Genomic DNA, 14758 nt, shown 5'->3' on the forward strand with positions numbered 1-14758 from the left:
TGAGACCCTTTGGCAGGAGTAGAGAAAAAAAAGATGAGGAGTAGATTTAAAAGGTGGAGGAGGAAAGAGAGAAACACAAGGTGATAGGTGATACCTGGAAGAGGGGGGATGAAGTAAAGAGCTGGGAAGTTGACTGGTGAAAGAGACACAGGGCGTGAGAAGGGGTGTCTGATAGGAAAGGACAGAAGCCCATGGAAGAAAGAAAGGGGGGGAACACCAGAAGGAAATGAGCCAACCGTTTAAATCCTTTTCAACATCTATGTAATTTTTGCACAAGTTTCTTTAAAGCTTTCGAAGAGCAGAAAACTTGAAAGAGGAATTTTAAATTTATAATTGTTTTAACTAAAATAACAAATAATTTGGAAAGGGTTTGTAATGGTTCTCTGAAGATTTCCACTCTCACTGCAGCCTGCTTGCACTTTATCTAGCCAAGTAAACGTATCAGCCATTTCCTGAATAAGGGAAGACTTCCAAGTCTGTCTGAAAGAAGTGAAATAAAATCCTCACTTGAAGCACATGCAAATTCATAAAACAAGGCTGGCACATCTAGCTTCCCACTGATTCCTTTACCATTAGTAAAGTTATAATTAAGGCATTTTTGTCAAAAGAAAATGTTTGGTAAATACCCGAGTTCACTGACATGTACAAGCAGTGCAGTCAGTGTCAGATATCAGAAGATTTTTAAGGCTAGCCAAGAACAATCATGGATGGTCACCCTGGAAACCTACCCAGCCAACACTGAAGTCTCAATGATTCAGGTTCAAGCTGGACTCATTACAGTACAGAGCTCCATAAAACAGATGGTCCATGGAAGGCAGAAACAACTATAACATTTTGTTCCAAAATTCCAGACCATGACAATCCAAAGGAGATAAGACTCTGCTCAAAAAGCAGAGTGAAAGCACATGGAGAGTGCAAGTCCTGTGTTTATACAGTACATTTCACAACCTCAGGATGGCCCAAAAAACTTTACTGTCAATTAATTTCACCTGGAATATATCCAGTGCTATAATGTAGGACAGGTTCAGCCAATTTGTGCACGATGAGATAAACACCAGGATATTTTGTTCTTTCTGTGATGCTGGTTGAATGATGAACTGAGAGGACAACAATCACACTCTACAGTGGATGCTACTTGTCTCCTAATTACTTGTATCTAATCAAGGATATACCAGTGAGAGGCAGATCAGCAAAGGGCTGCCGCGGATTTGATGCAAGAGCAGAGATTAAGCAGGCTGAGCCTGTAGTCTTTAACCGAGATTGTTTGATGTCATTTCCAGTGCACAAGTGTAAAGGAGAACAGAATCATTGTTATTTCAGATCTGATGCAGCACCAAAAATACACAAGATAAAGAACAGCATAATAATAAAAAACATAAATACATAAGATAGCTTGTATACATAGATTAATTGTACGTCCAAGAAGTGATGTTAGGTGTAGGAGTATCTATATATGAGGCGACTGATCTGTGGTGGTTGAGGTTGTAGACGGGTGGGTTAGTGGGTGGAGATGTTGATCAACCTTATTGCTTGGGCAAAGTAACTATTTTTGAGTCTGGTGGTCCTGGCGTGGATGCAATGTAGTCTCCTTCCTGTTGGGTCTGGGACAAACAGTCTACGAGCAAGGTGGGTGGGATCCTTCACCATGTTGCTGACCCTTTTCCAGCACCTTTCTGGCTTTGATTCCAGGTAGACCGGTGATGCATTGAGCAGTTTTGGCCACTCACTGTAGGGCATGCCTGTCCACCACAGTGCAGTTCTTATACCCTGCTGTGATACCGCTTGTCAGGATGTTCTCTACAGTGCATCTATAGAATGACATGAGTATGGATGTGCATAGTCCAGCCCTCTTCAGCCTCCTCAGAAAGTAGAGGCATTGGTGAGCTTTCCCGACTGTGTAGGATGTGTTCTGGGACCACGAGAGTTTGTGTGAGATGTACACTCCCCGGAGTTTGAAACTGCTCGCAGGTTCCACTTATTAAAAAATATATCGTTTTAACAGGGCCTGACCCAGCAGATACAAGAATACAGATTTCACTTCATGTAGGTGGCAAGAAAAAAGTCCGGACAAAGTAAAGCATTCGTCATTTAGGAGAAAGTTGAGAAGAAATTTCTTTACCCAGAAGATGGTGAATCTTCGAAATTCTCTACCAAGGAGGCAGCCACTGAGTATAACCAAGCCATCAAGAGGTAGTTAGACATTAAGGGAGTTACATTTGAACATATGAATAAGGAGTAGCAATAGGCCACTTGGCCCCTCAAGCCTGCTCCACCATTCATAAGGTCATGGTGGATCAGATTGCATCTTCAACTCGTTGTTGCTGGCTACCGGTGGCAAAGTCGGACATACGTTACTTCTGCCTATTTCTTATGTTCTCACCATAACTGAGAGAAATTCTGCTCCATTCTTGTCCTAGACTAGCATATCCGAAACAACTAAGCAGAAGTGATGAACTATCATACACCTTAATAAAGCTTCATTATCTCCTTTTTGGTTCTCTTATTTTCCTGGTACTTCCCTCTCGAGTTCAAGCACACCCTCCCCCTCTTCCCATTGCAGCTTTATTCCCTGGGTGTATATACAGGGACATGCCAGCTGTTCCAGGAGCCCTCAGATACGCAATGTATGAGAGCAGAGGTTTCTTGCATTTCAGTGAATGATTATTTCCAGGAGAAGATGGAGAGATTCCCCTGCCATTTGCACATGGGAATGGCATGAGGGAAGTCATGCTGTTGGAGAGGAAACTCTGTTTAATTAAGCAACCCACCTTTTAAATCTGCTCAGCTTGTTTTCTCCAGTCCTGCCGAAGGGTTCCGGCCTGAAACATTGACTGCACATTTTTTTCCATAGATGCTGCCTGGCCTGCTGAGTTCCTCCAAAATTTTGTGTGTGTTGCTTGGCTTTCCAGCATCTGAAAATTTTCTCTTGTTTGTGACCTGTTTAATTTATTTATTTTTACTTAGAGACGCAGTGCAGCACTGGCTCTTCCAGCCCAACGAGCTGCACCACCGAGTGACACACCTCTGTGACCCTAGCCTAAAAATCACAGGACAATTTACAGTGACCAATTATCCTACTAACCAGTATACCTTTGGAATGTGGGAGGAAACCGGAGCACCCAGGAGAAACCCACGCAGTCATGGGGAGGAACATACAACTTCTTGTAGATGTGTTGGAATTGAACTTGGAACTCTGATGCCCTGAACTGTCATATCACCATGCTAACTGCTACGCTACCGTGGTACCCTGGAGAACTACACAAAATGCTGGAGGGACTCATCAGGTCAGGAGAATAAGCAGTTGATGTTTTGAGCTGAGCCCCTTCATTAGGCCCTGATCACAGATGTAGGAATACCGGCATTTTGATGAAATCTCTCCTCACTCACTCTGCCTGCTCCTGATGGAAAAGTTTTCTCTCCTTAACTATAGAGTTTGGGCAAACTCCTTAATGCAGTTGTACTCAGTGAACAGTGAGGTAGCGTCATACAGCAAATGAAAGGACAAGACTCAACATCAATGACAACAGGTCATTAATTTATGACATCAGGGTAATTGAGAAAAACTTATGGAGTTGGGGGAATTGGCAAATCACTGCCAGGGTGACTATTATATCTGCAGACCAAGAACTGGGAAGCAAAATTAGGCAGAATAGCTCTACCTTGACCAACGTGTGTGCGATCAACTAATGTCATAGCTTCTGTGTTGAATTTCACTCAGACACCACAATTTACCAATCCATTGCATTTTATAATTGTTCTTTATGCTACAAATGTTGGCAGTTAGAAATGGAAGGAGTTACTCTTCAAACACCTTGATTCCTAAACCAACATACTCCAACTGTCTCCAAATTCTGAAGGACACGTACTCCAACATCTCTCATCATACCCTTTCCCCACACCCACAGTCTGTGCCACTCCCAAAACACACACACACCTCTTAATCTTTCACTCAAGAAGCAAAACTTCACTCATTAACAACATTGGAATTGTGGCTAATAGCTTGGATTTTCAATATACCAAATAACAAAGTGGGAAGATGGTAATCTAACCACCCTAGGTCAATGATAATTGAATGCTAAGTTCACGCGTGCACACAGTCTTGCTCCACAGTGATCTCATTAGTCTCATCGAGTTCCTTCCTCCTCCTTTCTCTGAATATTATCTCAAATAATTTATAACTTACTTGGAATAACAGAAACCTAAGTGGAACAAATCCCAGAATGTCTTCAGCTATCAGTGAAACACCACGCAAAAAGAATGCAAAGACACTGAGACATCGTCTGTGCGGAAAATATTTGGCACATTTTCAGGTTTTGCAGGGAGAAAAATTGCAGCTTTAAAGATTTTTAAAAACTGAATAAAAGGAGTGTTGCTTCAACATTTACTTCCAAGCACAGGTCTTCTACCCAAAGTACAAGGTGGCAGATTGTTGGAGGGTGGTAGGTGTAAGTTCGACGCAAGACAGTTTTAAGAGCCTCCACTACCTACTACCCCACCTCACTAATCCAGCCCCAAGTAAAGGTTGTTTTGGCTTTCTGTAATTCATTTTAAATATAATCACATCACTGGAGTAAACAATATTTATACTAGAACAGAAGAACTACCTTTTTTGACTGAAGGATCTCAAAATATGTTAAGTCTGTTTATAATGACAGAAAAATACTTCAACCAATTCCAAATGAAGCAAGCAGAACTGCCAACAGTATCAAGCAACAAGCTTTGTTTCTCTAGATACTGCTACAGCAAATTAAGAATCAACCTCTCACCTGACTGGCTGCGTGTCACTGTTGTCACGGTTGTCATGACATTGTAATGGTTTCCAGGTGTTCTGGTAGCTGATGGCAATGTTCCTTCTGTCACAGTACCTTTAAAAGGAGGCTTAACACCCACTTTAACAGGACCTGTGCAAAACACCCAAATTAGATCTGAGATCTGGAACTGAAATATTATGTGCACATTTCCTATCTGCATATTTAGTAATACACCCATTTACAGCAACTGCTTTCACTGTTTTTATTGTACATGCTGAAAGGTCTTCCATTGAAGATGACCACCACGTACACAGAGACACCCCTGCTGAACAGCTTTATGTACAGAAAATTTCACCAATCCTCAGGTACATATACAATCACTGAAATACACTAGCACTTTCTCCTTCCACTATGTATTGAGCTGAAGGGGATGTTCAGCCATAGATATAAACTATCTACCTTTTGATATACTTGTTGGGATCATCCATAATGCTTTTCCATTCATGCCTCTTCCATACTTTCACAGAGGCCATCTAACAATCCTCCAATCCAGGAGACTGGATTGAAATTATTCTAACCAGGGACCCGCAGTCCTGCAACTCAAAACTTAAGTGGATGCAGATCTTCTGATCAAGATAAGCAAATCTGGTTCAATTCAGCTGAAGAGACTGGATTCATGAGTACACACATATATACCTTCCTCCATCCCAAAATAATTAAACAAAATCAGGTTTAGCAAGGGGGCACAGTTTATGATTATGCATGAATTTTTGACATAATAAGGATTAATTGGTGAATGCCTCGCTCTTCCCACATTAGAAGTAGGACGGGTGATTTTGTGAAGGCAAGAATGTAAAAGTTGCTACTGCACACGTACCTTCCATTTCTGCACAGACCACTTCTCGATAGTCTGGGCTGGAATCTTTGCATGTGAGTTACCCTTATCCTTATCTCTAGCTGGATGTGACATTATTTAACACATATTGCATCCTTGCAAAATTCTTAACCAAGGCAGAACCAATTAAATTCATTCAGATAACTTGGTGAAAAACAGAAAAAAGATAATAGCTCACCTCCTTTCGTTGTTGTTTCTGCTATAGACATCTTTGTAGGGCGGGAACTGGGCAAAGGGACTTTGGTTGTTGCCCGTGGCAAACTCAAAGTGGTGCTTATCGATTTGGTCCCAAGCCCTCCCTGTGTTAGAGGTGGCAGGGTCACAGAAACATTTGTTCTGTTTGAGATCTTTGCTGTCAGCTGTTGCGCTAGCACAGTAGGCCTCGTCTTTAGCATTGCCATGTAGTGGCCACTTGGTATGGATTCTGTTTTGGCCGATTCAATAGCTGTGTTGGGTTCTCTTGATGGGCCATGTCTCCATGCCGTTAATGGTGAGAAGTACGTTGTGGTGACCACTCTGGTTGGCTCAATCGATGACAGTGCATTTCTATTTCCTTTTAAGGTCAGATACTGCAGCCTTGCTGTTGGAGAGATGGTGGCCAATCCATTGGGGAAAGAACCTCTCACTACAGAACCCTGTTTAGTATTAGTTGGTTGACCATCAAGGAACTGGGGATCTTCCAGCATCTCAATGACCGTTGCTGAGCTGTCCGCTGGATTGGTGTAGATGTAATTTCCTTGTTCTGAGGTGACGTATGTCTGGGTGGTTTGCTGGGAAGGCAAGAACTTATCTGTATCATATGCTGACATTCTAACCCATTGCGATGTAGACATCCTGTCCGTAGCACTGAGGACCTTCAGTCGTGGATAAGCTCGATCAGTAGTTTGCCACCACGCCTGCCTCTCAGAAGCAGGTGTTGTTGTCAACTTTGGAAGGTGTTCTACACTATTGGAAGCGCGTTGGGCAAAGAATTGGGCATTGGCATCTATTGTGTTAGCTCGACTGAATGTATCTGTCCGATTATGTAGTTCAGAAACATCAGCAGCAGGTCGACTGACTATTAATAACTTTTCACTCATCATTGCAGAATAACTAGACCCTGTGATCAAAGGAGAAGCAGAACGCATGGGTGCTGGACTCATGTGATTCACACTCAGTTTCTTTGAAACAAAATCCTGAGGCCATTTTGCAGAAGACTCAGTAACCAATGGAGTAAGCATTTGATCATGATTCCTTTTGATTTCCAGAACAGGTTTTTCCTCTCCTGATGACACATAGGAAGTAGTGATAAAGTATGGTTTCTCAGTCACCAAATGATCTGAAGTCAATGTTGGATTCATATTTCCCAGAGCTACAAGAGGTCTTGGTGTTGTTTGCATGGTTTCAGTGTGTGGAAGTGTCATATGGTGAGAATTGACCTCAAAGAATAAATCATCATTTGGAAATGTTGCTGTGGAATGTTGGAGAAAAGAGATGTCGTGCACTGTTCCACTGCCTTGAGAATGTTTGGGGTTTTGAACAGATTGGGTTGATTTATAAACTGAGGTACTATTAAATGGCTTCAACAAAGAATAATCAGAAGAGGAATTTGTATCAGCAGATATGACTGATGGAACAGATCCATTTCCTAAAATAAATGCTTGAGATTCAGTAATGTCCTGTTTGACTTCTTCAATGTTGTTATTATCCTCACTATTGAAAACCAGATCCTCATCATCAAACACCAGATCCTCATCATCACCACTAAAATCAGACGAATTTCCCCTCGATGATGTGCTCAGGTACAAAGGGGACATTCCCGAGTGGATAGGTGGGTCAGGTTCCTCATTAGTGGAGACTTTGCTGGAGATTTCTGGCAAGGATTGAGGAGAACCGCCTGGAGGATTTGAGTTCCCATCATGAACAGCTTTGGTGGAATAAATGTAAATTGTATTGCCACCAGATGATAAATCACTTTTGGCATGAAGAGATATGGCCGTGGTTTGAATGATGCTGGAACAGAAGATAACGTGCAGCCAGGTCCATTGCACATCTGGGTGCTCCATCACCATCCTAGTCTTCCAACTCACACCGATGTCTTAAGCAATCATTTCTAGTACCTGAAATAACATTCAGATTCCAAGTTATTTAGAAGTTAATCTGAATCAAAATCAGCCATATTATCACTGACATATGTTGTGAAACGCTCTGGTTTGTAGCAGCAGTACAGTACAGGACATTAAAAATTTACTTTATAAAGTATATTACAATAAAAGTATAAATAGTGCCAAATTAATACTACCTGGTGAGGTAGTATTACAGAACCAGCGACCTGGGTTCCTTTCTGCTGCTTTATGTAGGGAGTTTCTACATTCTCCCCATGACCACGTGGGTTTCCTCTGGGTGCTACACTTCCCTCCCACATTCCAAAAGCATAAGGGTTATTAGCTTAATTAGTCACATGGGTGTAACTGGACGGTGTATTTTGTTGGGCCAGAAGGGCCTGTATCTGTGCTATATTTTTAAAATAAAATTTTTAAAAATCTGATGGCAGAAGGGGAAAAACTGTTCCTAAGACTTTCAGTGTGGGTCCTTGGGTTCCTCTGCCTCCTCCCTGATGGTAGTAATGAGAAGTGAGCAGGTGGTGAGGAACGCAAACTATCTTGCTCCTATATGCCTCTTCGTTACCATCTGAGTGGTGTCATTGGCAACTTTTTAGATGGTGTTTGAGTTGTGCCTAGCCACACAGCCATGAGTACAGAGACAGTAGAGGTGTGGGTGAAACATACATCACTGAAGTGTGTCAGTGCAGGACAAAATTTACAGACAGTGTGCCTATTTTCTGGATATGGCCAAGCAAGTAGTTTATAAGATGACTCCACTTACTGAAACAGACATTGCATCCAGCACATTGGTACCAGTTACAGTGCGGTTGTCCGGTCATCAACTGGATTTCCTTGATTCATTTCCCATATTTTCATATCAAGCTCTTTGTCATCAGGAGTGGCTAAGGAATGGGGGGGGGGGGGAGGGGGGGTTAGGAAATGCAGGTGGCTGGGAGTGGCAAGGAGCAGCACAGGGTAAAAGAGACACTCAAGTTAAGGGTAATATGCATCTCTTACTCCAATCAGCAGTCAGCCTGCAGACTGGTGAATATTTCAAGCTGCCCTCAGGTGGCAGCACAAACTAAAATGAGAGACAAGTTGTACCTCTCACTGCCAGTTCCCATTTTTAACACCAGCCCAATGGCTGACAACAGAAACACTGGGACTTGGCTTGGGAAGCCCTTGGGACTGGGAGGATCGAGCAAGCAAAACATAGTCAGGCAAGTACTTCTTCACAGTAATTGAAAGAAATTTCAATTAGAATCAGGTTTATTAGCACCGACATATGTCAGAAAATTGTTGTTTTTGTGGCAGCAGTACACTGTAATACACAAAAAAAATCCTATGAGTTACAATAAAAATAAATAAACAGCATTGAAGAGAGATAGTGAGGTAGTGTACACGTTTTCATGGACTGTGGAGAAATCTGACGGCTGAGGGGAAGAAGCAGTTCCAAAAATGCTAAATGTGCATCTTCAGGCTATGGTACCCAGAAGAGGGTACGTCCTGGATGGTGAGGGCCCTTCGTGATGAACGTTGCCTTCTTGCGGCGTCACCTCTTAAAGATGTCCTGGTTGGTTGTTAAACACGAGAACTGGTTTTATTCCACATGGTCCAAAACTTGGCCATTCTCTACAAACTATTACTGACGCCATTTTCACCTTAGGCTGGAAGTCTGGGATTGAGCAGATTTGCAGGCACACTCTAAGGCCCCAAACAAAGTGGGCAAGAGCATGCACAGTGCCTTTATGGGGGCTTCATTGCAGAAGCACCAAGTTTTTCTTTGTACTGAGATTCTGCCTGCCTCTGCCACGGCTGGCTCAGGTAAAGTATATACAGTCGGCCCTCTTTATCCGTGAGGGATTGGTTCCGGGACCCCTCGTGGATACCAAAAAACGCCAATGCTCAAGTCCCTTACTCAACCTGTCTCAATGCAGTGGACCTTAGGACCCAGCGGAACCCCAGACCTTATTTAACCTGTCTCAGTGCAATGGACGTTAGGACCCGGCAGCGGAGCTCTGAATCTGCAGTGTTTCTGTTCACGAAAATAATCACAATCACGATTGAAAATAAAGTGGAAATAATAAAGCGATCGGAAAGAGGTGAAACGCCATCGGTCATTGGAAAAGCATTAGGCTATAGTCGGTCAACGATCAGAACAATTTTAAAGGATAAAGTGAGAAAGGGCCTGCCCTGATGAAAGCTACAATTATTACTAAGCAACGCAGTGGCTTAATTATTGGGTTTTGAGTTTTTGATCCTCCACATCAACCAGGCACGGATGGAGAGCGCGCTCGGAAGCAATCTGTCACTGGATCGAACTCGGGAACTTCCGTTCCCAAGCCCAGCACTGAAACATATGTTCTTAAGTGTTTTATATGCATAGAAAGGTAAAATATATACTATATACTAAAGACAAATGTTTGATTAACTGACGCTAAATAATACCGGATGTAGCTGTTCCAATTTACTTGGTAAGAGAACTAATTATTTTTTTTCAATCCCGATCCACGATAACCCACGCACATCCTCCCATATACTTTAAAGCATCTCTAGATTACTTATAATACCTAATACAATGTAAATGCTTTGTAAAATAGTTGTTATACTGCATTGTTTAGGGAATAATGACAAGAAAAAAAGTCTGCAATGCTCGAACAACAAGTGCTGGAAGAGCACTTCCGGGTTTTTGCGATTCGCGGTTGGTTGAATTTGCGCATGCGGAACTCGCGGATAAGGATGTATCCACAAGCTCACCTGCCCCAATTGTAGAAGTACTGGAATCTCTGTTTCAAAGGTACATTTAATGTCAGAGAAATGTATACAATATACATCCTGAAATGCTTTTTCTTTTGGATGTCTGATAGATTGATGGAAGGATCACACTGCCCTAGTAAGTACTCTCACAACTTTGAAGAAATATCTAATGGAGCACCTGAATCACTGAGGCAAAGAAGGCTGCAGGCCAAGTGCTGTGATGGGAGTGAGCAGTCTATACGGTTGGCGTGAACATTATGGTTTCCGGCAAGATGGCGGCAAGCTCAGAAGCAGTGGCTCCTATGGGGTCAACCAAAGATGATATTGTCTTTTTTAAACCTTTTTTTTATGATCTCAAGACCCTGGTGGACATTAAGAACTAAAAGTACTGCAAGTCTACCCCAGCAATGAGTTGCTCATTGGCAGAGAAACTGAAGGAGCTGAATTGGTTTGGCCTGTGATGCTGCCAGCAACAGAGAAGCGTCAGTGCGTGAAGGAGATACGCAGTGACTGATCATCTAAATTGCTTTTCCTGCGATCGCAAGACCCTGTTGGACGTAGGTGGTGTGGAATTCTGATCCACCGGCTATTGGTAGGTGGCAGGGGAGCTGTGTGGCTTCAGTTGTAGTGAGGACTAAACATGAAGCCATGGTGTTGCCTATTTACAACCGCCAAGGAGAGAGGTGGCGGAGTCGCTGCCCCCCAACAGAGTGCCAGAGGCAGTGAGGTGTGGCATCCATGTTGGAGTCAGTACTGCCCCCCCCCCCCCCCAGTGTAGACTCAAGCCAAAATGTGTTTGGCTACAGACCGCTGCAACATTCATGGATTCAGGGACTTGGTCTATATTTTTTGTGTGACTGTACTTAACTTCTATCATATCAAAGGTACAGTTAATGTCAGAGAAATCTATACAAGATAAATCCTGAAATGCTTTTTCTTTACAACAATCCGTGAAAACAGAGGAGTGCCCCAAAGAATGAATGACAGTTAAATGTTAGAACCCCAAAGTCCCCCCAAGCTCCCACCTCCCGCACATAAGCAGCAGTGAGCATGATCCCCCCTCCCCCCACGGGCAAAATAAAACATCGGCACCCGTCACCAAGCACACAAGCCTGCAGCAAAGCAACAGCAAAGACACAGACGTGTAGTACCCCAAAGACTACGTGTTCATCTGGTATTTGACATATCACAGGCTCTCTCTCTCCCTAACAAAGGAGAAAGAGATGTCTCCGTTTCACGTTATATGTACCTTCTGCTGTGTTTGACTGCTGGAACTGAGTTTTGCTCCTTGGCTCCGGAGTAACACTGTTTGCTTGGATATATTCATGGTTGTTTATGTATGTTGAGTGACAATTAAACTTGAACTTGAATGATGGACCAAAGAGCCGATGATGTATGATTCCATGACTGAACCACTAGATGGCCCTCAGCCTGAAATACCACTTAGAAAGGAGAGTGTGGACTCTGTCAGTCAATGGAAATTGACAACCATCTGAACGATGGAACAGGCCTCAGGGTGCAGACTGGGTGGTGGTGGTGAAGGCATTCCTCCCTGCTCAATTCAAGCTTGGAAATTGAATGTCATCGCATGCCACCCCTAGGGGGTTGTGGCACTTCAGAATTCTTCAGCCCCAATAGCTGAAGAGGTTGAGTCATTCAATATTTTGAAGGGAAAGGATGGCAGGCCGTAACAGAGCAAGGGAGTTGAGGGCAGGAAGTGTCAAAATGGTGCTGACACTAAGACTGAACCAGCCATAATCTTTCTGGATGGTAGAGCAGGCTTGAGGGATGGACTATCCTGCTCCTGTGGTGAGGAATAGACAACATGTTAACCTTCCCCAGAGAGAGATGGAATCCAGTCTAGTTCATCCCTAGAGTTCAATAGTTCTCTACTCCATGGACTGTTCCACCAGAGTTCAGGTACGGTTGCACGAGCAACTTGGTGAATTAGGTTCCAGGATCAGCACCGAACTGTTCTCAACAAGTACGTTCAACTGTCCATGAATAACTGCTGTTGCATACTCTTAACGGAGATGTTTCCTGCACATCGAGCATATGAGGAAAGTTTGCCACGAGACCCGAGAGGACCATCCAGTCTAGGTGACCACCCCTTCTAGAGCTAATGTCTTCTACTTCAATAAAAAATAAGAATGGTTGTGTATATGTACTGTACAGTCTTGAACTTAAATTCTGCAGCATCAGCTTCTATTCTGTTCCTTTGATATATTCTAAGAGAGTTTCTATTGTGTATATACTGCAACCAGCCAAAGTTTCTGTCTGCATGAATTTTATTTTGAATACTGAATATGGACATTAAAAAATATACTTCCCAAGATTTCATTACAGATGCATCTATATCTGGGACAGGAACAAAATTAATCCAAATGTACATTCTTTCCAATTTACCTTCTTTGAAGAGAGCTGGTGAACTTCATTCTAACCTGCTAACAATAATCACTGTTGTTTAACAAAATTGCAAATATAGGATAATGTGTACGGCTGATTATCAGACCAATAACAGTGTTCACTTCAGTACTATGCAATCTAAAAATCACTGTAACCTGGAGTAAGTGATTTCAGTTATCTTCACTGGCAGTAAGCATGGCAGGACCATTACCCAAGGGCATACACCTACCTGATCAATCAGTCATCAGACAATGCACATTGCAACATCACCTAGAGATCACAAGTTTAAAAAAGCACAAAAGTGTCTGGAAGTCACATGAAAATCAAGGAGTATAACTCATTGAGTTCCAAATTTAAAGGCTGGTTATTTCCCATTAGAACAATGTCAACATGCACAGAATCTGGTCAAATTGACAAGGCTGCTTTCTTTGGAGTGGAACTCATTTAAAGGAATCCTCTGCAGTTTCTCTGGCCATGAGGAGTAAGATATCACACTCATCCTAACGAAGAAATGACCATCTGCCTTGCAATGTTTGTATGGGCATCTTCCATGAAAGGGGGTGTAGCCAGATGGGATGAGAGGTGGGGGAGGTGGTTTTGTGCTGAGTCAATACTAGCATTAAAGATCAGTGTCTAAGGTACTGTAGATGACACTTCATTTACTTGGGTTCTGCCTTTCACCAGTATCTCATTGGCTAGCACTCTCAGAGAAACTTGTTGCTCCAACAATGCGCTCGCCAGGCTCTTACCTCTAAGGCAGACATAATGGATCAGGTTTCCTGGAGGGAGAACATCTCAAAGTGAATTCATTATCAAGGGATGTATATGTCACCAACTCATTTTCGTGCAGGCATTCACAATAGTCCAAAGAAATACTGTGCACAAAGACTGACTAACAATTAATGTGCAAAAGATGATAAACTGCGCAAATATAAAAAAATAAAAAATAGTAAATAAATGATACCGAAAAAAAAGAGTTGCAGAGTCCTTGAAAGTGAGTCTATAGGCTGTGGAATCAGTTCAGTGTTCAGGTGAGTGAAGTTATCCATGCTGGTTCAGAAGCCTGATGGCTTAAAGATGGCTTCTGTAACTTTATTGGGGTGACATGGTAGCATAGTGGTTACCACACAGTTCCAGCAACACAGGTTCAATTCCCGTAGCTGCCTGTAAGGAGTTTGTACATTCTCCCCATGACCACATGGGTTTCCTGCCACGGTCCAAAGACATACCAGTTGGTAGGTTAGTCGGTCATTGTAAATTATCCCGTGATTAGGCCAGGATTAAATTGGAGGTAACTGGGCAGCATAGCTCGAAGGGCTGGAGGAGGTCAATTAAAAAAAAGAGTTGATGGTCTTTTCTGAATATACAGGAAAGTGTTGGAAATCTATGGATATCTTCCTGTTGTGACGCAGGTACTTCACAATTTCATGGATATATTTCCAAGTGGAATTGACTATAAAGCTGCTGAAAGCTGGTTGCAGCCAATACAGCAATCTATTTGAGGGGAACCGATTTGAAACAAGAGCTTTTCACAGTGACTTTCTGCAATACCCAGGAAAGTGGAATCCAGGTTCAAGGCTGCAACAGCTGTTCACTTTGGTTTAGTTGCCAAAGTAATTGTGGCCTTCAACCAGTAGTATTAACAGTTCAGATTTCACTGTAACACACACAAAATGCTGGACGAACTCAGCAGGCCAGACAGCATCTATGGAAAAGAGTACAGTCGATGTTTCAGGTCAAGACCCTTCGGTAGGACTGGAGAAAAGAAAGATGAGAAAGGTGATAGGTGAAACCGGGAAGGGTGGGGGGGAAGTGGTGGAGTAAAGAGCTGGGAAGTCGATTGGTTGAAAGAGTTACAGGACTAG

General features: G+C 42.7%; 1 protein-coding gene across 13 annotated transcripts in view; it reads right to left on the minus strand.

The window, feature by feature from the left end:
- The window catches only part of LOC140742052 (uncharacterized), a 194965-nt gene that overhangs the window by 113465 nt on the left and 66742 nt on the right, over nt 1-14758 (minus strand). For 9 of the 13 annotated variants that reach the window (XR_012102199.1, XM_073072790.1, XM_073072789.1 and 6 more), the window contains 3 exons: nt 8512-8679; nt 5825-7745; nt 4767-4901 (listed from right to left, as the gene is read on the minus strand). Coding sequence is in view for 12 of the 13 variants with exons in the window: in XM_073072790.1 (XP_072928891.1) it covers nt 4767-4901; nt 5825-7697 (2008 nt within the window). In the remaining variant the exon portion in view is untranslated. The remainder of the gene's footprint in view (nt 1-4766; nt 4902-5824; nt 7746-8511; nt 8680-14758) is intronic. The other 4 variants (XM_073072791.1, XM_073072788.1, XM_073072786.1 and 1 more) reach the window with 2 other exon arrangements.

The sequence above is a fragment of the Hemitrygon akajei genome, chromosome 19 (assembly GCF_048418815.1).
Source record: "Hemitrygon akajei chromosome 19, sHemAka1.3, whole genome shotgun sequence".
Lineage (NCBI taxonomy): Eukaryota > Metazoa > Chordata > Chondrichthyes > Myliobatiformes > Dasyatidae > Hemitrygon > Hemitrygon akajei.